Here is a 24,199-nt window from a genome sequence, read left to right as displayed (position 1 = left end):
GTCTGTGTTGTGTGCATTTGTTGGTGAAGATATTGGCAAGTTTAACTGAAAGTGAATGTCGAAAGTCAAATATAAATAATACCAACAACAAAGTGGATATACAAAAGTTAATTTTATTTACTGGATAACTTGTAGGCTAAAGGTCCTTTCTGCTGAGGAAAAAAATGTCGGCTATTACTGCATTTTTTTTTTTTTTTTTACTGTATTGTATTATTACAAATGCACTTTTTTAAAAGTTATTTTTTCATCATATGCTTTTTGTCATTTTTCTCAGGTTTCAGAAGTACAATATAACATTTAGGAGCAAATATACACAGCAAGAGACCAAAAGCAGAGGCTAGAATAGCAAAGACATGGACAGCAACCATATACTTTCCACGAGAGCTCACATAAACTGGAATGAAGGTTATCCACACAGCAAAAAATATAAGCATGCTAAATGTGATAAATTTAGCCTCATTAAAGTTATCTGGTAGTTTCCTGGCCAAAAATGCCATTAAGAAACACAAACAAGCTAGGAGGCCAATGTATCCTAACACACACCAAAATCCAATTTCAGATCCTACAGCACATTCAACAATAATTGTTGCACTCATGAACTTGGTGTTATATGCAGCAACAGGAGGCTTAGTTGTTAACCATATGATGCAAATAAGTGCTTGCACACAAGTGCACAAGATTACACTTGATCTTTGTTTAGCAGGGCCAAACCACTTCATGACATTACTGCCAGGGAGGGTGGCCCTGAATGCCATTAAAACTACTACAGTTTTTGCCAAGATGCATGAAATACAGAGAGTAAAGCTGATTCCAAAGGCTGGATAGCGAATCCGGCATAACCAGTCAGTGGGCTTCCCTATAAATGTCAGGCCAATCAGAAAGCATGTGCAGAGGAACAGGAGGAGAAGGAAACTTAACTCCATATTGTTTCCTCGTATGACTGGTGTTTTCCTGTACATTATAAACACACCAAGCACTGCTAATGCTGCACAGGCCCCGAATGCTGAAAATGCCCATAGGATTATTCCCAAGGGCTCCTGAAAGGATAAAAATTCTAATGTTTTTGGAATGCACTGGTCTCGGGCTTGGTTTGGCCATGTTTCCTTTGAACATGTCAGGCAATCATTTGAGTCTGTGGAAAAATTAGTGAAAAGGGGGAGCATAAAATGTATATATATATTTTTTTTACATTAATTTATTGATTGATTGATTAAGTTCTATATTTTGTATTATTATTATTGTTGTCATTGTTATTCAAAATTACTTATTAATTAATTATTAATTAATTGAGGAGCTGTGAAGAAATTCACACCTGTTTGATTACTGATCTCTCCTTCAGCACATGGTATGCAGTCAAAGCAGCAGACTGGCTTTCCTTTTTGCCTGGCCTTCCTGGAGCCTGGCAGACAGCTTTGACTGCACAATGATTCTGGTGCCTAATGACCACAGCAGAACAAGCAGTACAAATGTAGTCTGAACTCAGTGGGAGTGCATATCACCATATATTCCAATGCTTAAAGAAATATGCAACTTAAAAATCTAAAATGTAGCCAGATCATTTACATTATACTCTACAGAATAACACACATTTAACAATTATTGGTAACACTTTAGTTTAGTGTACAATTCCAACTATTAACAGGTTGCTTATTAGCATGCATATTACTAGGATATTGGCTGTTTATTAGTACTTATAAATCACATATTAATGCTTTATTCTGCATGACCATATTCTACATCCCTTGATCCTACCCAATACCTAAACTTAACAGCTACCTCACTAACTATTAATAAGCAGTAATTGGGGGTTTACTGAGGAAAGCGTCGTAGTTAGTTAATAGTGAGAATTGGGCCCTAAACTAAAGTTTGTCCGAAATTTTATATATAAAGTTTTAGTACAAAATGAAATCAATAGTGCATTGCCATTTAAAGTTACAAAACTGGATTTTATTTAATTCAGCCATAAGCATTGGGAAGAGTTGAAGGCAAAACAAACATAGTAAGCAGTATCTGGTGATGAGTGGGATGACACACACCTTCTCTCCTCTGTGCCACATAATTGCTGGCTCATCTATTATTAGGTCCGTGTCATCTTCGAGGGAGGCATCATAGAATCCCACCCTCACTAGTTGAAGGGAGCCATCAGACCCTCTTTGCCAGTTCATCAGATCGTAGGATGCAATAGGATCACCGTTGTCATCAAATCTGACCTCTTCCCCTAATGTTGTGAAATGTGTTTGTTTCATGTAGTACAGGAGCTTAGGTGAAGTTTGGGAGAAAGGATGATGCAAAGCAAACATTCAAATGCATGGATGGAAATACTTATACATAGATGTTATATTTAACCATTGCTTTAAAACTTGTATACTGTTTGATAATTCCTTATCAGCGCTATAAATGCAGAGAACGTAAAATGGTGAGTAACACACACCTGCCATGGGAGAATTTGATACAGACTCCCACATGTCCCGTTCTGAAAGGGGCCCTTTCCTGGGACACAAGTGCTCATGTCATGCAGTGCATGTGCTATGAGATACACAGCCTTGTAAACGTTGTAGGACACTCTGAGTTGTGACACATCTGAATAAGGGGTGTACACGTCATCCAAACTCTCATTGCCATTGCAGGGTGGCCAGTTCTGTGCCGCTTCTCCATGTGCATGAGTATTTAAGGACCCATTCAGCCGGCAACGGAAAGTCTCTTCCCAAAACTCAGAGAGAAAATGGGATGTCTGAGCAACAGAAACACTTACTCTTCTGAGGTAACTGCCAAGATGTGGGATATCAGCTCTGCGTATGGCAAAACCTAATGTTCCTTTTAACAGATCACCAAAATCCTCCCAGAGGACTTTTGATGTGGCCCAGGCCTCACTGGCAATCCACTGAAGATGAGTAACATTTTGCCGTCTGCACTCTTTTAGTATACTATGTAGTTCTGATTCCCCAGAGAAGTTTACTGTGACTGTAGCAGACGAGGCTTTTAAAATGTTCACAAGCTCCTCCACTGCATCTTGCATCAGTACAACAGGATAAAAGTGGACATAAGCAGGACAAATATTAAATCTTTCTGACTCTTTCAGGAAGAGCTGAATGGCAAACCGAGCATAGTCTGAATCCACACCGATCACTCCGACCCATGTCCATTGAAAATAATAAACAAGTTTTACTAAAGCTTTAATCTGAAATAGATCACTTGGCATTGTCCGCATGAATGCTGGAAACTCTCTCTTGTTACTGAGACAGGAACAGGATGCAAAGTAGCTCACCTAAAATATAAAAACACATTTCAGTAAGATTAAAAGTCTAATTTTAATCTTACTGAAGATGAATTACGTATGATTAACATATCTATCATTAATAAAATCAAACAATATTATAGCATTAAATTAATACAACATTACAGCCTTCATTACCAAGAAGGAAATGCAACAATGAATAATGTTAAATGCTTTACCAAGGGTATTTTGAAGGAGCCTAAAGTTCTCAGAACAGCCATGGAGACTCCTGATGCAGCATCTCCAACGATTACAGGGCTCGGCTGCTTTTGTGTGTCTTCACAGCTTTGTCCACTGCCCCTCTCTGGCTGTCCATTGACCAGGAGAAGAGACCTCTTTACAGATACAGGTATGTCATCACCGCTGTCCCTAATGTGGTAGCCCAGAGAAAGATTTGGCAAAAGGTCTTGCCGCTGGTTTATTTCTCTTACAGCAAAGATCATTGTCTGCATCCACCTCAGTGCTCGAGGGGTAAAGCTGCAACAGATTTCACACACACACAGACCTGTATTAAATAAATTGCATAATTGCAACACAACAAAGAAAATGTATGCAATTTCTAAACATTTATATTATTTTACATAACATCTTTCAGATGATGAATGCATGACATACAATTTATACTTGGTTGGCTTAGGTTTGGTCCTGAAAGAATAGAATGACGATATAGGGCTGGAATGCAAAGGAAAAATCCCTCCCAAAACCACATCTCCCCCTGGTAAAAGCTTGATGTATCCTCATCTCCCTGAAAGACACAGTTGTCCTTGCTTTTATGCTGACTCTGTAAACCAATACACAGAGGCCAAAATGTAAGCAACATTGCATAAAGCCGTGCCATAACTGACACAGACAACTTAATCTAATGGGTACAGCATATATAGATAATCTGCAATTGAGGGATGGCCTTAACTTTTCACCTGAAACAAGCAAACCAAAAGCATATGCCCCTCCTGCTGTCAATCTTTAATGTACCAAGCCCTTGTGAATTTAATCACTTATTTTAACCAATGATAATGCACACCTGCTACACGTTCAATATTTGATTGCAATGTGTAATCTTTAATGGAATTCTGATTCAATAAAATGGTCACATAATAATTTTAAATGTGTTATTTTCTATGTTTGTTAATTTCAACTATTCTGGTGCTTATTTTACTATGGTCTGTAAACACTGTAAATATATGTTTAAAAAAATTGGTGGATCAGACCTGTAACAGAGATGGCCTAACTTAAGTGTTGCCTCATTTTATCATTTTTTTTATCATTTTACATTTAGTACGTTTAGATGGCACAGTAATAATATACCATCAATTATGTGAAGACAACATAATGGAATTAAATGTATATAAACTTCTAGGTTAAGCATTTGGCAGTTGATTTTTATGAGTTTATGCGTATATATATATATATATATAGTAAATATTCATATACGCAACTGATTTTGATTAACTAATCAGCATATGTAATTAATTTGAATAACAAGCCTACTAAATAAACCATTATTGATATTGTAATTAAATACAGTATGTCTAGCACAGACACTAATAGTTTCAGTTTGAGGCATCATGGGAAAGAACATAGTGCCCCTGATACAATATATAGCTCAGAAGGACGTCATGCATAATGATATGCATGACTAACATATAAAATCGAAGGTAAGAGAAGCATCTCTCTGCCTTTTTTCATGTGGAGGTTAACAGGATAATGATTCATATTTTTGTCTCTGTATTTCACCTTTCCAATGCAGCTGTAACTTTAAGCTGCAAACCACAGGGTGACTTTAATCTGCCAGTGTTCATGACTAGTGGAGATTTCACAATAGGAGGAATTTTTCCTTTGCATTATAGAGTAGAGCTTCCACCAACAGACTACATAAAGAGACCTTTAGCAGCACAGTGTCGAGGGTAAGGACATGTCTTATATGTTTTGTTTTTGTTATCTTTCCTAACTTGTATTTTTTAATCTATTATTTACGTTTTTTTTATTATTATTCTTTTTCCAATAAATAATTTTGAAAAACCAATCCATTATTTTTACAAGAATTTCAACAAAGGTGTGTGTATATATATATATATATATATATTATTTTTTTTATGCAGGTTTGATCCAAGAGCTTTCCGCTGGGCTCTCACTATGATGCTTGCTGTGGAGGAAATTAACAACAGAAAAGACCTTTTACCAAACCATACTCTGGCTTATAGTATCTTTGACTCTTGTGCCACTCCTGTAACGGCTCAGAAAGCAGTCCTGGCAGTACTAAATGGACAGGATGTTGTTCAAAGTTTTATATGTTCTGGAGCTGGTCCTTTATTAGGATTAATAGGAGAATCTGGATCCTCACAATCCATTGTTGTCTCCAGAACTCTGGAGCCTTTCAAAATACCCATGGTAAAAAAAAAAAAAAAAAAAAAAAAAGGAAAACACACCTTGTTTTTCAAACTTTGTTTTCTTGTTATTCTATATATTCTTATACATTTTGTAAGTCCTAACTTTTATGAAGGTGGCTAACAATTGTTGCTTTTTCTGCTTCTTTCTTTCTTTCTTTCTTTCTTTTCTTTTTTTTTTTTTTTAATTTATAGATAAGTTATTTCTCAACCTGCTCTTGTCTAAGTGATCGGAAGCAGTTCCCAACATTTTTCAGAGTGGTTCCTAGTGATGATTTTCAAGTCAAAGCTATTGCACAGCTCTTAAAGAAGTTTGGCTGGACATGGATCGGCGTGGTCACTGAAGACCATGACTATGGCAGGTTTGCCTTACAAGGCTTAAAGCGGGAAATTGAAAATACTAACATTTGTCTTGCCTATCATGAAATGATCCCTAAAGACTATACCCAGGAACAAGTCCTGAAGATTCTTAAAGTAATGAAGGACTCCACAGCTAATGTAGTTGTTGTTTTTTCAGGAGAGGGTGAATTTTACCCTTTCTTAAAAGAGTTTGTGACTCAAAATATCACAGGAATTCAGTGGATTGCAAGTGAGGCTTGGATTACAGCTTCAGTGTTAGCAGAAACATATCCATTCTTAGATGGAACAATTGGGTTTGCAATACGTCAAGGATACATCCCAGGTCTTCAGGATTACCTCAAAACAGTGACCCCAGAAAGGTACCCTTCTAACCCTCAAGTTCAGGAGTTGTGGGAGGCTCTGTATGGTTGTTCCCCCTCCACATCCAGGTTGAACAGCCATTTGCCCTCCTGCACAGGGAAAGAAACTCTCAGACATGAACACGCTGCCTACATGAACACGTCCAGCCCTCGTGTGACCTACAATGTGTATAAAGCAGTGTATGCCTTTGCTCATTCTCTACATAATCTAATTCAGTGTAGGCCTGGAAATGGACCATTTGAGAATTCCTCATGTGCAAACCTCAACAATGTGTTTCCATGGGAGGTAAAAGTTCCTTAGGGTTTGATGAGAACTGGTTTTCAGACAAAATAGCAATTATATTTTGCACAAGATGTAGTCTTTCTTAATACTAAATATAGATTTTAATCATAAATGTTCCCCTTCCTTACCCCTTCATTCTTCTTGCTTTTTTCTACTCCAAAGCTTCAGCATTATTTACAGGAAATCTCCTTTTCTGTTTCTGGAGAAGAAGTTAACTTTGATATTAAGGGAGATTCAATCCCATCATATGATTTGATAAACTGGCAAAGACATTCTAGTGGAGATATTCAGTTTGTCAAAGTGGGCCTCTATGATGGTGCTCAGCATTCTGGGAGAAAACTGGTGATTGAGGAGCAGGCCATTATGTGGTCTAACCAACAGAACAAGGCAAGGTGTTAACTGTGCACTGCACTGCCATCTGTTGTTCTATTAAAATAACTGTCACTATGTGGTCCTTGAGTTGGTCACTATGTGGTCCCCTATTAGTATAAAAACATTGAGTATAATAAGAAAAATATTTGTCACATGTTCGTGCTTCATTACAATTTTAATGAGTCAATGCACTTTTTTAAAAAATAGGTACCTGTGTCTGTATGCAGTAATGGCTGTACTCCAGGATTCAGAAAGGCTGTTCGTCGTGGGCAGCCTCTGTGCTGCTTTGATTGTGTTCCATGTGATATTGGCAAGATCAGTAATGAGACAGGTGAGAGTAATCTATTGTATGTTTCCTGTTGAGGAGAAAATATAAAGCCTATATCATTTGTTTCAGTAATTCTTTCTTTCTTTCTTTCATTTTTTAATAGATTCAATAGATTGTCTTTCATGTCCTGAAGATTATTGGTCCAATGAAAATGGAACAATGTGTGTCCCGAAGGTAGTCGAGTTTCTCTCCCATGATGCAATGGGAATCACCCTGACTGTGATAGCTATAGTGGGAGCCTTTCTGACTGTCATAGTGCTGGTGATATTTCTGTACAACAAAGGAACCCCTATAGTCCGTGTGAATAACTCAGAGCTCAGTTTCTTCATCTTGTTGTCCTTGACTCTGTGTTTTCTATGTGCTTTGGTGTTTATTGGGGAACCCACATCCTGGTCCTGCATGCTGCGACACACTGCCTTCAGTATCACTTTCTCCCTCTGCATATCCTGCATCCTGGGCAAGACTTTAGTGGTGCTGGCAGCTTTTACAGCTACCCGACCAGGAAACAATATAATGAAATGGTTGGGCCCAACACAGCAGAGAATCATAATCTTCTTCTGCACTCTAGTTCAGGTGGTCATATGTACTGTCTGGCTTGTAGCATCCCCACCTTTCCCCTATAAAAACACTAAATATCAACAGTCCAAGATCATCCTGGATTGCAGTGTGGGCTCTGATCTGGCCTTCTGGAGTGTGTTGGGATACATAGGTCTTTTGGCTTGTGTCTGCTTTTTTCTGGCTTTTCTGGCCCGGAAGTTACCAGGAAATTTTAATGAGGCCAAATACATCACCTTCAGCATGCTTATATTTTGTGCAGTGTGGCTGGCATTTGTACCTGCATATGTCAGTTCACCTGGGAAATTTACAACTGCTGTGGAAATTTTTGCTATTTTAGCTTCTAGTTTTGGCCTGCTCCTCTGCTTATTTGCCCCCAAATGTTACATTATTTTATTAAAGCCTGAAGAGAACACCAAGCAGCATTTAATGGGAAAACTTAAAAAATAAAAACTTCTTCTTTTTTTTTCTTCTTTTTTTTTTTTTTTTTTTTTTTGTTATTGCATGGATACAATTTTTGGGACTAAATGAATATGACAAATAACTGTACAACAGATTTTAAGAAGATATATTAAGGAAATTATAGCTATTAATAACTGTGCTGTGAAAACCAAATGACCAAATTATATCTGTAATACTTTAATCTTACAAAGATATAATAAGACAATACATTTATGATATTTTAAATGTTAATATTATATATATATATATATATATATATATATATATATATATATATATACGTGTGTGTGTGTGTGTGTGTATATATATATATATATATATATATATATATATATACATATATACATATATACATACATACATACATTTACAACTTACAACTACGTATAGACATGTCTTTAAAAACATTTTCATTCTGTCTTTAATATTATAAGGCATTCAAAAGTAATTGGTCACTTGACCAGCACTTTGATTTGCTTGCAGATGACACTTGGTTTAATATTTTTATGTAATGCAGTGGAATATATATATTTAAAAGTCTACATTCAAAACTGCTATCCTGCTGTTGCAAAATCTTATTCAAATAAACCCTGTCTATATGTCATGTATTTCATTTGGGACTTTTAATGTGGACAAATAGCATAGAGACCTGTGTTTGACATATGAAAAAAAGAAGCCTGCCATTTCTCCTCAGGCTAGGGAATACAGACATAACTGTATGTCATTATCACTTCTAGTTTCGCAGATTTCTGACTACTGACATAAGGTTTATAAGATTTATATGATTAAATCACTACAATTCACCTACAGTTATAAGCCTTGTTTACATCCAGTATAAAGATGTTATAACTTGGCAAGGCTGAGAAGCAAAACCATGAGCCTCTGTGTATCTTCATCAGGATTCATTATTGAGAATGTTCTGTTGGTCGCTGTAGTAACCAAGTCTGACTAAGGGAGCTGTACATTGTATGTTGTCCTTACACATAGCCTTTGAAGTGACCACTAAAACAAAAGCATCTAAAGACAATATAGAAAATAACCACCGACCCTGAAGACAATAGTCTTAGTTCTCGTGACCAGGTGCTGTTTATACTATTTGTGGGTACTATGTCAACATTCACACATAGTTTGGCTCTCAATAGGAAGATCAGAGACTTGCAGAACCCCCTCACTGGAAACTATATTTATCTAATCAGTAAACTGATACCATTGTGCTCACCTTGAATGCCCAATACATTGTAGTTCACCTTAATTTTTCATGTAAAGTTATGTCAGGAAGTAGGAGCAGCAGATTTTAAACAGATTCTTAAATTTGTAATCCCACAGCAAATAGACCAAAGTAGTAACTGGTTTATGGATTGGCATTTTTACCAACATAAACATTGTTTTGTGAACTTAATTCAATGCACAGCAAGTGTGATACTATGCAAATTATGTTGATTTGTGATTTACTACGAGTATGTACCTTTCCCTTTTTGTTTGCGAAGCCTTTTCAGTCCAGAGTTCATTTGTTGTGGCTAAGCTAGTTACACCTCATATAGTAGCCTGACCTTATGGCGTAAATACACATAGACAAATGATGAAAGTATGCAATGTACCGAAATCTGTCCTGACAACTCTAAAATATAAGGCTCATAGAGATTTAGGGTAAGGCAAAAACATGGTTTGGAAGATGGTTTTATGATGTACTTGCTCACTATTTAAATTTTACTCAAAAAAAAAAAAAAGTTACATAATGTAGCTTTAAGCTTTGATAGGCATCATATTTAAATTAGGTTTTACATATTCATTTCTTTTTTGCTGCATCATGGGTGCTATTACACTCCACCTTATTTAGCAAATTCTGTAACCCAAAGAGACGTCATTCATAATGATATGCAAGGTAGCTAACAATATAAAACCTTGTGAAACAGAAACATCTCTTAGCTCTCTTAGTTTTTTGTTTGTTTGTTTGTTTTTGGAGCTTGATAGAATGATGATTTACATTTTTGTCTCTGTATTTCACCTTTCCAGTGCAGCTCTGACTTCAACCTGCTCTCCACAGGATGACTTTGATCTGCCAGTGTTCATGAATAATGGAGACCTCACAATAGGAGGGATTTTTCCTTTACATTATAGAGTAGAACTTCCATCAACAGCATACATAAAAAGACCCTTAGCAGCACAGTGTAAAGGGTAAGGATATTTGTTATTTTTCAATCATTTCTGGGCAATTCAATATTTTATCTGCTGTTTAATGTTTATTCCATTTGCCAAAACCTATTTGATGCCAAACTGATGTTCTAAAAGCAATGTTACAAAGTTATTGTTGTGACTTTAAATGCAGGTTTGATCCAAGAGCTTTCCGCTGGGCTCTTTCTATGAAGCTTGCTGTGGAGGAGATAAATAATAGAAAAGATCTCCTGTCAAATCATACACTGGCTTACAGGATTTTTGACTCTTGCTCCACTCCTGTTACGGCTCAGAAAGCAGTCCTGGAAGTACTGAATGGACAGGATGTTGTTCAGAGTTCAATGTGCTCTGGGGCTGGCCCTTTATTAGGATTAATAGGGGAATCTGGATCTTCACAATCTATTGTTCTCTCCAGAACTGTGCAACCCTTCCAAATACCCATGGTAATAAGTGTTTTTAACTTTCTTCTTCTTCTTCTTCTTTTTTTTTTTTTTATATATATATTTTTTTATATGTGTTCTGTATCTTGGAGACATAAGCTTAATACGTATATATTATTTTTTATGTGTTTTATGCTAATAAAGTTTTTTTTTTTTTTTTTTTTTTTTTCTGTTTTATAGATTAGCTATTTTTCAACCTGCTCTTGCCTAAGTGATCGGAAGCAGTTCCCAACATTTTTCAGAGTGGTTCCCAATGATGATTACCAGGTCAAAGCTATTGCACAGCTATTAAAGAAGTTTGGCTGGACATGGATCGGTGTAGTCATTGAAGAAAATGATTATGGCAAATTTGCTTTGCAAGGCTTAAAGCGAGAAATTGAAAATACTAACATTTGTTTGGCCTATCATGAAATCATCCCTAAAGACTACAAACAGGAAAAAGTCCTAAAGATTCTTAAAGTAATGAAGGAATCCACAGCTAAGGTAGTTGTTGTTTTTTCAGTAGAAGGGGAATTTTACCCTTTTTTGAGAGAGTTTGTGACTCAAAATATCACAGGAATTCAGTGGATTGCAAGTGAGGCTTGGGTAACAGCTTCAGTGTTAGCAGAAACATATCCATTCTTAGATGGCACAATTGGGTTTGCAATACGTCAAGGGCACATCCCAGGTCTTCAGGATTACCTCAAAACAGTGACCCCAGAAAGGTACCCTTCTAACCCTCAAGTTCAGGAGTTGTGGGAGGCTCTGTATGGTTGTTCCCCCTCCACATCCAGGTTGAACAGCCATTTGCCCTCCTGCACAGGGAAAGAAACTCTCAGACAAGAGCACTCTGCCTACATGAATACATCCAGCCCTCGTGTGACCTACAATGTGTATAAAGCAGTGTATGCCTTTGCTCATTCTCTACATAATCTCATTCACTGTAGGCCTGGAAATGGACCATTTGAGAATTTCTCATGTGCAAACCTTAACAACGTGTTTCCATGGCAGGTAAAACTGTTTTAGGGTCTGATTAGAACTGGTGGATTATAAATTAATTAAATTATATTTCATCTTATCCTTGGAACATTTTCAATTTAGGTTACTTTTTTCATTGCAAATGTAATTTCTTTGGTCTTTTCTGTTCTTTTTTATGTACTCAAAAGCTTCAGCATTATCTAGAGGCTGTTTCCTTCTCAGTATCTGGTGAAAATGTTAACTTTGATGATAAAGGAGACTCAGTTCCATATTATGATTTGATAAACTGGCAAAAACACTCAAGTGGAGATATTCAGTTTGTGAAAGTGGGCCTCTATGATGGTGCTCAGCATTCTGGGAGACAACTGGTGATTGAGGAGCAGGCCATTATGTGGTCTAACCAACAGAACAAGGCAAGGTGTTGACTGTGCACTGCACTGCCATCTGTTGTTCTATTAAAATAACTTACTATGTTGTCCTTGAGCCCCAATTAGCATATTATATACTGTATCTATCAGAAACATTTGCTATGTATGCTGTATATAACTGAGGGAAACATAGAGAAAATGTAATTATACGTTACTAAAATATATTTACTCGTATTTAAAATGTGTGATTATATGTACTTTTTTTCATAGGTACCTGTCTCTGTGTGTAGTAATAGCTGTGCCCCAGGATTTAGGACAGCTGCCCGTCGTGGGCAACCTCTGTGCTGCTTTGACTGTGTTCCATGTGAGAGTGGCAAGATCAGTAATCAAACAGGTAGACGCACCCTGCTGCATGTTGAGTGATACATACATTCATACATAAATATTTAGCATTTTGCAATATTTATAACTTCTATATCTAATAATAAAATTATGTTTCTGCAATTCGTTGTTTAACAATCATTTGCACAGTGGCTGTCATAACTTGTTTTCATGACGTATTTATTTAAACATACATCAAATAATTAAGACATCGATAACAGGATAAGTAAATTATAAATAATATATAGGCTAATTTAGTGCATATATTTAGTTCATTTCTCTAGCGAACTAACAAGTTGTGGACAAGTTGTGTTGTTTACAAGCTGTTTTATTGACGTCTTTCCGCTGTTAAAACACTGATTGAGCGATTATACGAGATATGATACGTTTCAGTAAGTTGTACTGTATCTTTCAGCATACCTCCAGATGTTCATTCATCTTTATTCTGTAACTAGTAGTAAAGAGGAAGGGATGATCGCGTTCACTCACGCTCCATGCTGCCGCTTGAACTGAGGCGCCTATACAGCAATCTGTTATTCCACATTAAAAAGCGTCAAAACGGCAATTATTGTTTGAATTTCGTGGTAAAATGGACAGAATTTGAAAGATGACACTTTGTTTCCTATCGAAAGCAAAAAACTTTACAGTTTACACAGAGTAACACAGAGTAACATCCCGGTTATATATAAATATACAAAACATGTCCTAAACACAAAAGCCCTATTTATGTTAAACTGTAAGAATATCAACAAAATAAACATACTTAAAAAGTTACATCTAGAAATTTGTATACTCAGGGCATTCATTGCTTATACTTTTAAATAATTTCTTTAGTATTATTTTAAAAGCACACTCTATACTTGGAAACACATGTAATTTACCTTGTCCTCAGCATGAGGTCACAATGTAAATCTGCCAAACAAAGTATTTAAAAATGCAACAAATTATAAATTATTATTATTAAAAATTATTATATTTTCCATTAAAATTGTTCTACAATTGAAGAATTGTTCCACTGTACAACATGTGGTTAAAGTGGAAAAAAATTAAATTTTGTCAACTCCATCAGACATCAACTCCATCAGGTTTTATGTCTGATAGTAGACAAGTACTCTCAAAAAGTCTATATAACATGATTTTTTTTTTTTTTTTTTTTTGCATATGGGGAATTCTTCTAATGTTGTTTCATGATTCTATTTACATATATTGTAGATTTGGCCCCAGCTGGACCTTTGTCAACACCGTCAGTATTTGTAAACTCGTATTTGTGAAATAAATGTCTTATCCATTTTTCAATTTATTGTGTAAAAAATGTTTAGAACATCAATGAAACTACATGATATATTTATTAACCCAAGAACATTGGTGATATATGATTAACATTAAAAGGAGGGAGGAGAATTTAGGAACTGGATTGTTCATAATAGTGCGAAAACAGAAAAAAAAAACAAAAAAAAAACCAGAGAATTTATTTTACTGAACACCAAAATTACATAACTGAAGTCTTTACACTGTTTTTGGATGGATTTAATTAAATTGGCATGCTTTTTAATGTGTCTGACGGAGTTGACACAAATTAAGTTATGAAGTGAATAAACATTATTTTTTAGAAAAAAACATTGTCATAAAAACCTGTTCCCTTACATGGTTCATTATCTGGAACCTTTGTCTACAAAAATAGCATTTTTTAATAATGTAGTGTTAGTTTTTATTTTTTTAACATCTAAAACATGTTTTGTCCCTTATCTCAAGAATCAGTGAATTGTTTAAATCTCTCACATGCACTGTGATTATTATTATTATTATAATTAATCTTTTTTGAATCTGATCTTTTTTTTTTTTTTTTTTTTTTTTAGATTCAGTAGATTGTCTGTCATGCCCTGAAGACTACTGGTCTAATGCAAACGGAACAGTGTGTGTCCCGAAAGTAGTTGAGTTTCTCTCCCATGATGCAATGGGAATCACCCTGACTGTAATAGCTATAGTGGGAGCTTTTCTGACAATCACAGTGCTGGTGATATTTCTGTACAACAGAGGAACCCCTATAGTCCGTGTGAATAACTCAGAGCTCAGTTTCTTCATCCTGCTGTCTTTGACTCTGTGTTTTCTATGTGCTTTGGTGTTTATTGGGGAACCCACATCCTGGTCCTGCATGCTGCGACACACTGCTTTCAGCATCACTTTTTCCCTCTGCATATCCTGCATCCTGGGCAAGACTTTAGTGGTGTTGGCAGCTTTTACAGCTACCCGACCAGGAAACAATATAATGAAATGGTTGGGCCCAACACAGCAGAGAATCATAATCTTCTGCTGCACTCTAGTTCAGGTGGTCATATGTACTGTCTGGCTTGTAGTATCCCCACCTTTCCCCTATAAAAACACTAAATATCAACAGTCCAAGATTATCCTGGATTGCAGTGTGGGCTCTGATCTGGCCTTCTGGAGTGTACTTGGATATATTGGTGTTTTGGCTTGTGTCTGTTTTTTTCTGGCATTTTTAGCGCGGAAATTGCCAGGCAATTTTAATGAGGCCAAATACATCACCTTCAGCATGCTTATATTTTGTGCAGTGTGGCTGGCATTTGTACCTGCATATGTCAGCCAGCCAGGTAAATTTACAACTGCTGTGGAGATTTTTGCTATTTTAGCTTCTAGTTTTGGCCTGCTCCTCTGCTTGTTTGCCCCCAAATGTTACATTATTTTACTGAAGCCTGAGAAGAACACCAAACAACATCTCATGGGAAAAGTTATTAAATGACGTAATGGAAAGCTGAACATGAAAAAGTGTCCAAAAAATGTTGAATTTGAATTAAAATATAATTTTACAATAAATCAACATATCTCATCTAATATGATATGTTATGTTTATTCTAATGTGATATCTTCATATAGGGACATAGGAAACAGACTGCATAAACTTGTATATACTTAAAATAACATGAGACTTTATACACCACAAAACTATCATGTCCTAAAACACATTTATGCTCTTTCTAAAGAATACAATGTATATGGTCATGGGTTGTGCTACTGTTGTAGAAAGGAAGCATATTAATAAAGCATATTTATGAATATGAGTATTTTGAATCCTACTGATGACATATAACCATGACACATAATGAGATGCATGGAGACCTGTGTCTGGTTTATATAACAGGCTGTCCTGCCCACTGTAGTCATGCTGAGGGATGCAGGCATTAGAGAGCATGACTGTCCTGCTCTCGTGGCTTCTGGTTTACTATCTCAGTGCACTCACTCCTGGAGATGCTTCCACATGTGTCCTGCAAAGTGACTTTGAGCCAGGCCTCATGGCTAATGGAGATTTTTTAATAGGTGGCATTTTTCCTTTGCACTACAATCAGGAAATGCCAGACCTCAACTGTACTTACAGACCGGGGCCAGTCAAATGTAATGGGTGAGTAACAATGTATTTTTTTTAACTGCTTAGAGAATATTATATTTGTAAGGTATAAATATCTTGAATGGGTGCTTTGATAGAAATATTTAAACCTGTGTACTATAGTTTGTATGCCTTTTATGTCCTTCTCTCTGTTTAATTAATCTGCAGATTTGATCCGAGAGCTTTCCGCTGGGCACTTACAATGAAACTTGCTGCAGAGGAAATAAATAAGCGAGACGATCTTCTACCTAACTACACTCTGGGTTACAAAATCTTTGACTCTTGTGCATACCCTCTGACTGGGCAGAGATCAGCAGTAGCTGTTCTAAATGGGCCAAATGAGCAAGAAAGCCCCATGTGTGCAGGTGCTGGTCCACTGCTTGCTATCATAGGAGAATCTGGGTCAGCTCAGTCTATTGTAGTTTCAAGAATTTTGCAGCCTTTCGGGATACCAATGGCGAGTCTAATATGAAACATTTTCAATTATTTTTGTGTTAATTTAAATTTAATTTAAAAGTGCATTGTGGTTTGTGTATGCTTTTTTTTTTTTTTTTGTGAGAAAAGAATTATAGTATATCCTTTTTTCGGTAATGGAGAGTTAACCATGTACACAATCTTATATGTTTACAGTGAAACCATGCAGTGCAACCTAAGATCAAATAATATTCTTGTTATTGAATTTTTTTTCTCTCTCTCTCTTGACAGATCAGTTATTTTTCATCCTGTGCCTGTCTTAGTGATAGAAGAGAATTCCCTACATTCTTCAGAGTCATCCCTAGTGATGCCTATCAAGTAAAGGCCATTGCAAAACTCCTGCTGCATTTTAACTGGACCTGGGTGGGAGTGGTACGAGGAGATCACGAGTATGGTCGCTTTGCCCTTCAGGGCTTACTGAAGGAGCTGGAGGGCACAGGCATATGTGTTGCTTATCAAGAGATGATTCCTCTGTTATACGAACATCAGAGGGCACTGGAAATCATTCGAGTCATGAGTCACTCCACTGCTCGGGTGGTAGTGGTGTTCTCAGCTGAAGGGGAGCTCACACCCTTCTTAAGAGACTACATGGAACAGAATGTCACTGGAATACAGTGGATTGCTAGTGAGGCATGGGTTACAGCCTCTGTGTTCACAGGAAGTGAATATTACCCTTTCCTTGGAGGGACCATAGGATTTGGCATACGACAGGGCCAAATTCCTGGGTTAAGAGAGTATCTCACAACAGTGAACCCAGAAAAGTACCCCTCAAATCCTCTGGTTCACGAGCTGTGGGGGGCTTTATATGACTGTTCGCCCTCCAGTTCCAGCTTGAATAATCATCTGCCCTCCTGTACAGGGCAGGAGACTATTAGGGTGCAGCACTCTGCCTACTTTAATACTTCCAGCCCCCGTATTTCCTATAATGTTTATAAAGGAGTGTATGCCATTGCTCATTCCCTGCACAACCTTCTTCACTGTACACCTGGAAAAGGGCCATTCAGTAACTCCACATGTGCAAATATACATAATGTCTACCCATGGCAGGTACTCAAAATAATGAGTGCTTAAATGCCTAAATGAACTCTGTACACAGTTATGACTTTAACTAAACTGTCTTGATTTTATCTCTTAAACTCAGTTACAGCAGTATCTCCAAGAGGTGTCATTCACTATTTCAGGAGAGACAGTGAATTTTGATATGAAAGGCGATTCTATTCCATCTTATGACCTCATAAACTGGCAGAGGGGCTCAGCTGGAAATATTGAGTTTGTTAATGTGGGCAGGTTCGATGGTGCGCAAGAATCTGGCCAAGAACTGGTTATCCAGGAGAAGGCCATCATGTGGCCCGGCCATCAGACTGAGGCAAGCCGTTCTCACAGTGTATTTCAGTACATGAGATTTCATGTTCTGAAGTTCTGTAGGGTCAAATGGAGGTAAGTATCCATTTGAAATATGAAAGAACTGTTCATCTGAAGATGGCAGATCTGCCTGTTGGAAGGAAATGCAAAAGGCAGAATAATCCCTGTTTTTTTTTAATTAGTATGTCCCATACTCATTATTTATCAAGGTTAGTTTCACACTAGCTAATTAGTTTCATGTAATTAATAATGATATTGACCTACAGGAACATTATTATTATACACTAATATAAATTACTAATATATGTGTGACTGTGTTGGTTAAGCAGGTGTTGGTGTCTGTGTGCAGCAACAGCTGCACTCCGGGATTCAGGAAGGCTGTCCGGCGTGGCCAGCCTCTGTGCTGCTTTGACTGTGTACCATGTGACAGTGGCAAAATCAGTAATACGACAGGTTGGAGAAGAACTTCAATAATTCAACAAAAATCTGTGGACCTTTATCCTCATTTTTATAGTGTTTCCCTCTCTTTAGATTCAGTAGAGTGTATGGCCTGTTCTGAAGATTACTGGTCAAATGCTGATGGAACAGTGTGTATTCCAAAAGTGGTCGAATTCCTGTCCTATGATGCAATGGGATTGACCCTAACAGTAATAGCTGTAGTGGGGGCCTGCCTCACTTTAGCTGTGTTTGCTGTATTTCTTTATTACAGAAACACTCCTGTTGTGCGCATAAATAACTCAGAACTCAGTTTTTTCATCTTGTTATCACTGACTCTATGCTTTTTATGCGCTTTGGTGTTTATTGGGGAACCCACATCCTGGTCCTGCATGCTGCGACACACTGCCTTCAGCATCACCTTCTCCCTCTGCATATCCTGCATCCTGGGCAAGACTTTAGTGGTGCTGGCAGCTTTTACAGCTACCCGACCTGGAAACAATATAATGAAATGGTTGGGCCCAACACAGCAGAGAATCATAATCTTCTGCTGCACTCTAGTTCAGGTGGTCATATGTACCACCTGGCTTACAGTATCCCCACCTTTCCCCTATAGAAACACTAAATATCAACAGTCCAAGATCATCCTGGATTGCAGTGTAGGCTCTGATCTGGCCTTCTGGTGTGTGCTTGGATATATTGGTGTTTTGGCTTGTGTTTGTTTTTTTCTGGCATTTTTAGCGCGAAAGTTGCCAGGAAATTTTAATGAGGCCAAGTACATCACCTTCAGCATGCTTATATTTTGTGCAGTGTGGCTGGCATTTGTACCTGCATATGTCAGTTCACCTGGGAAATTTACAACTGCTGTGGAAATTTTTGCCATTTTAGCATCCAGTTTTGGCCTGCTCCTCTGCTTGTTCACCCCCAAGATTTATATAATTTTACTAAAGCCTGAGAAAAACACCAAACAACATCTAATGGGAAAAGACAAATAATACAATTGATCATGTTTTGAGTCCAGTACAAATTGAATGAAATAGTAATAATATGAAATAACCACAATAGCAAATTAACAGTAAGTGAATAAACACTGATTTGATCATTTTTGCTTACTTTATTAATATCTTACTGTATACATATCACTGCCATCCATTATTGTTAACAAGGGTACACATTGAGGCACGTAAATCAACCATACAGTTATCACACAATGGTTCAACAGTGGGAATTTGTATGTGAATTTATTGGACACTACAAACAACAAACTTCATATCTTGCAGAATACTGTGCTTTGGAGAGACTACAAGGAACAATCAAACTTAAATCTACACTTCTACAGGGATACTACAGCCATGCATACCCTTTATGAATAATAATAATAATAATAATAATAATAATAATAATAACTAAAATACAAAAAGTCCAGGCTAAAGACTGAGAATGTGACCCAAATGTTAGTTAAATAAGACAGTAAACTTGTCAAAATAAGTATGATGGTGAGAGAAACAAATATAATAATGAATTTTGAATGTAACATATTCCTCATGGGGTTGACGGGGTTGGGGACTCTGAAGAAGGCAGGTCCTGTTTCTGAAGTTAAGAAAACACACAGCACATAACGACATTATGACTAAGCATGAAAATATATTAACCACACCTTCTTACATTCCCTCTTGCAAATTCAATGCCACAGAAGAACAATAGTGGCTATTTAAATATAGTGTAATGCTCACCTGATATTTGGAGAGCTCACTGTCCTAACAAGAGAAATGAATGTTTTATTAATTGTTACAGTACTTTGCATTGGCAGGCTTTGTCCTGCTGTGTGTGGAGTTAATTTAGGCATCTGCATCCTGCAAGGTGACCCTCAGCCACCTGCCCTCTTCAAGGATGGAGACTTTGTTATTGGAGGGGTTTTCTCTATTCATGATTATCTGAGGACAGAGAAGCACACCTATACTAGAAAGCCACAACCACTAGAGTGCAGTGGGAGGTTAGCATATGTAGTATGGGATATCACCCTTAATATAACATGTTGATACTTAAATTATTAGTTTATATAAATAATAAAATAATAATTAATAGTTAATATATTAATAAAAATATAATTATCTAATGTTTGTAATCCTGTGATAAAATTATGAGAAATCATATGTGCAACTGTTGTCATGTAAAGGTATATTATTTTTTATTTATTTATGTATTTTTATTGTGTTTATCTCAACAGCGTGGGTTTCAGAGAGATGCGCTTTGTTCGTGCCTTTGAGTTCGCCATTGAGGAGATCAACAACAGCTCCGATCTCTTACCGGGCGTAACTTTAGGGTATCATATATATGACTCTTGTGCTTCTGTGCCAATGGCAATCAAAGTAGCCTTTCAGCTTGTCAACGGACTAGATCTCATATTTAATGACACTGATTGCTGTGCAAAATCTGCAGCTGTTACAGCAGTAGTCGCAGAATCTGGCTCCACGCCGTCTATAAGCATTTCGAGACTTCTCGGTCCATTTGGAATTCCACAGGTGTGGGTTCAATATGATTACTTCATGTCATTTTAAAAGTAAATGAAAATTTACATTTATTTGTATAGCGCTTTTCACGATACATATAGTTTCAAAGCAGCTTTACAGAGAATGCATGTCAACATTACAATTTAGAGAATGCAGTTAGCTAAAAATGTAATAATTTAGGCAATTTAATTTACAATCACTGTTAGCAGTTTAATTGAAGGTCGAAGCAATGAGCTCCTGGAAATAATGAATTACATATTAACAATAATTAGAATAAATGTGTTTGTAAAATTTAAAATGTGTTTTGGATATACATTATTGGTATATCCATATATATAATTGAAAACAGACATAGGCATAGTATTTGCTACAACAGGGCTTGATGAACATTTGAAGAAAAAAAAAAAAGTTTCCAAAATTGTTAATTTACTCTATATTTACAAAGAATGTAGAGTAAATGACTTTTTTTTTCTTTTTTTTTTTTTTTGCTTACTTTTTCACTAGGTAAGTCATTACGCAACATGCGCATGTCTCAGTGACAAGCGGCAGTATCCTACTTTCTTCAGGACCATTCCCAGCGATCACCATCAAGCGGCCGCACTGGCACGGATGGTCAAGCACTTCGGATGGACGTGGATCGGGGCTGTGCGCAGTGATTCAGACTATGGGAACAATGGCATGGCATCATTCCTGAAAGCTGCGGAGGAGGAGGGAATCTGTGTGGAGTATTCTGAGGCCTATTACAGGACCCAGCCGCGCAGTAAACTGAAAAGAGTCACAGATGTCATTCGCAGATCGACGGCTCGTGTAATAGTTGCCTTCTTGGCCTCAGGTGACATGAGAATCCTCTTAGAAGAGCTGAGTCAGCAGCCTCCTCCTCCGATGCAGTGGATTGGCAGTGAGGCGTGGGTTACAGACCCAGAAATGCTGCGGTTTAATTTGTGTATCGGTGCAGTGGGCTTTGGAATCCCACGGTCTGTTATCCCAGGTTTTCGTAACTTTCTACTTGACCTGTCTCCAGAACAGGCGCTGAAATTTCCCCTGCTGACAGAATTCTGGGAAAGCTCATTTAGCTGTAGTCTAAAACAGCAGACAGGTTCTTATACTGGAATGCCTGCATGTAATGGCACAGAGGCCCTGCACACTTTACAGAACCCGTACACAGACACGTCCCAGTTGCGGATCACTAACATGGTGTACAAAGCCACATATGCTATAGCTCATGCCCTTCATGGCGTTGTATGTAAGGAAAAGCACTGTGACAAAAACATAAAAGCTGAACCCCGGCAGGTAAGTTTTCTCATCATGGAGTAAATTGATTTTAAATTTGGAAAAAAAAAATAATAATAATAATACAACAAACCTGTGTAAACATCCCTTTCTGCTTGTTTGTCTACAATATACTATATAGTATTTATTAGAAATTTTAGTATACTATAAAGTTTACAGTGTGTGTGTGTGTACATATATATTATATATATATATATATAATCAATATATATATATAATCACAATATATATTACTTCACAATATATAATCTCACCAAGTATTTCTGCACTGATTATTCAACAAATCATATTTCAATCACCATGTCAAAATACATCTGAATTTTGAATGTCCACCCTGCAGGTTTTTGATCAGATCAAGCGAGTGAACTTCACTAAAAATAATTATCTTGTTTCATTTGACACCAATGGAGACCCTGTGGCCACCTATGAACTTGTGAATTGGCAGCTTCAAGGAGATGGTTCAATTGATTTTGTGACAGTGGGTCAATATGATGCATCACAGCCTAAAGGCCAAGAATTCAGTTTGAGCAGAGCTATCATTTGGAATGATGGCAAGAAAATGGTATACATTGTTTTGTTCTGTTCATATGTGAATATAGCTGTGAATATCTGTGAGTGCTGTGTGTAATTGTCACCTGCAGGTGCCTGTGTCTGTATGCAGTAAGAGTTGCCCTCCAGGCACTAGGAAGGCTGTGCAAAAAGGAAAACCTGTCTGCTGTTATGACTGCATTAACTGTGCTGAAGGAGAGATCAGTAATGAGACAGGTATTTTGTTCAAGCATATTCTGCTAAATAAAGCATCCATAATTCTTATGTATTGCATCTCATATGAGCCCCAAAAGAAAATGTCTTGCTTTTTTTTTTCTTTTTTTTTGTTCATGGCCGGTAATTCTAACCCACAGTATATTGTGGTATTTTGATTTTTCTCTATTATCTTTTGTGTGCATGTCCATCGCATGGACAACACATCTGTGTGTAATTTAACCATTAATTCATTTTCCAGATTCTGTAGATTGTTATCCATGCCCTCCTGATTCCTGGCCCAACAAAGAGAATGACAAGTGTCTTCCTAAACCAGTGGAGTTTCTCTCTTGGGATGAGATCCTTGGTATGATCCTCACAGTTTTTTCTATAGCCGGGGCTTTAGTGGCTTTGAGCATGGCTTTAGTGTTCTACAAAAACAGGGCATCTCCAATAGTAAAAGCCAACAACTCAGAGCTGAGCTTCCTGCTGCTCTTCTCATTGACTCTGTGTTTTCTCTGTTCACTTACTTTCATTGGTCGGCCCACTGAGTTGTCCTGTATGTTGCGTCACACAGCGTTCGGGATCATTTTTGTCCTCTGTATCTCCTGTGTTCTGTTGAAAACAATAGTGGTGTTAATGGCCTTCAAAGCTACACTTCCAGGAAGTAATGTTATGAAATGGTTCGGGCCTCATCAACAGAGACTCAGTGTTTTTGGTTTCACTCTTGTACAGATCCTTATTTGTGTGCTTTGGTTAACAATATCCCCACCTTTTCCTTACAACAATATGCAACACTACAAAGAAAAGATCATTTTAGAGTGCAATTTAGGCTCAGCTATTGGTTTCTGGGCTGTATTGGGTTATATTGGCCTCTTAGCTTTCCTTTGCTTTGTTTTAGCTTTTCTTGCCCGAAAACTGCCTGATAATTTCAATGAGGCTAAATTCATCACATTCAGTATGCTCATATTCTGTGCTGTTTGGATCACATTTGTTCCAGCTTATGTCAGCTCTCCAGGGAAATTTACTGTAGCTGTGGAGATATTTGCAATTTTAGCTTCAAGCTTTGGTCTGATTCTCTGTATTTTTGCTCCTAAGTGTTTCATTATAGTTTTTAGACCAGACCAGAATACCAAAAAACATTTAATGGGTAAAGTACCATCAAAAGCCCTCTGAGACACACAAAACTCTCGTGCCAACTGTTTAATATAAGATATGATACGTTATGTGATTTTAATGTGTCAGCTTTCTCATCAACTGAAATAACTGTTTTACATTTTTGTGCTATACTG

At 37.1% G+C, this 24,199-nt stretch overlaps 5 protein-coding genes across 5 annotated transcripts; 4 read left to right on the top strand and 1 right to left on the bottom strand.

Annotated features, from left to right (window-relative positions):
• Window positions 1–65: 65 nt before the first annotated feature.
• On the bottom strand, window positions 66–3,735 carry LOC127500319 (extracellular calcium-sensing receptor-like). Its single transcript, XM_051871422.1, has 5 exons — window positions 3,454–3,735; window positions 2,467–3,265; window positions 2,037–2,287; window positions 1,313–1,436; window positions 66–1,132 (listed from the first exon to the last, which is right to left on the bottom strand). Exons 1-5 carry the CDS (start codon window positions 3,724–3,726, stop codon window positions 237–239), a joined length of 2,343 nt encoding a protein of 780 aa, XP_051727382.1. The 5' UTR covers window positions 3,727–3,735; the 3' UTR covers window positions 66–236.
• Window positions 3,736–5,251: 1,516 nt separating this feature from the next.
• LOC127499600 (extracellular calcium-sensing receptor-like) lies at window positions 5,252–8,436 on the top strand. Its single transcript, XM_051869991.1, has 5 exons — window positions 5,252–5,662; window positions 5,854–6,663; window positions 6,823–7,031; window positions 7,242–7,363; window positions 7,464–8,436. Exons 1-5 carry the CDS (start codon window positions 5,408–5,410, stop codon window positions 8,363–8,365), a joined length of 2,298 nt encoding a protein of 765 aa, XP_051725951.1. The 5' UTR covers window positions 5,252–5,407; the 3' UTR covers window positions 8,366–8,436.
• Window positions 8,437–14,546: 6,110 nt separating this feature from the next.
• On the top strand, window positions 14,547–15,453 carry LOC127499599 (extracellular calcium-sensing receptor-like). The gene has a single exon (XM_051869990.1). The coding sequence runs from the start codon at window positions 14,650–14,652 to the stop codon at window positions 15,451–15,453; it is 804 nt and encodes a 267-aa protein (XP_051725950.1). The 5' UTR covers window positions 14,547–14,649.
• A 430-nt stretch (window positions 15,454–15,883) lies between these two features.
• On the top strand, window positions 15,884–19,361 carry LOC127500295 (extracellular calcium-sensing receptor). Its single transcript, XM_051871383.1, has 6 exons — window positions 15,884–16,110; window positions 16,264–16,552; window positions 16,801–17,616; window positions 17,711–17,935; window positions 18,261–18,384; window positions 18,463–19,361. The coding sequence occupies exons 1-6, from the start codon at window positions 15,884–15,886 to the stop codon at window positions 19,359–19,361; spliced, it is 2,580 nt and encodes an 859-aa protein (XP_051727343.1).
• A 732-nt stretch (window positions 19,362–20,093) lies between these two features.
• On the top strand, window positions 20,094–24,083 carry LOC127500298 (extracellular calcium-sensing receptor-like). Its single transcript, XM_051871389.1, has 6 exons — window positions 20,094–20,359; window positions 20,594–20,888; window positions 21,381–22,166; window positions 22,507–22,728; window positions 22,808–22,931; window positions 23,170–24,083. Exons 1-6 carry the CDS (start codon window positions 20,136–20,138, stop codon window positions 24,081–24,083), a joined length of 2,565 nt encoding a protein of 854 aa, XP_051727349.1. The 5' UTR covers window positions 20,094–20,135.
• The last annotated feature ends 116 nt before the right edge of the window (window positions 24,084–24,199 follow it).

The sequence above is a fragment of the Ctenopharyngodon idella genome, chromosome 18 (assembly GCF_019924925.1).
Source record: "Ctenopharyngodon idella isolate HZGC_01 chromosome 18, HZGC01, whole genome shotgun sequence".
NCBI lineage: Eukaryota > Metazoa > Chordata > Actinopteri > Cypriniformes > Xenocyprididae > Ctenopharyngodon > Ctenopharyngodon idella.
This window is presented reverse-complemented; position numbering and strand designations above follow the sequence as displayed.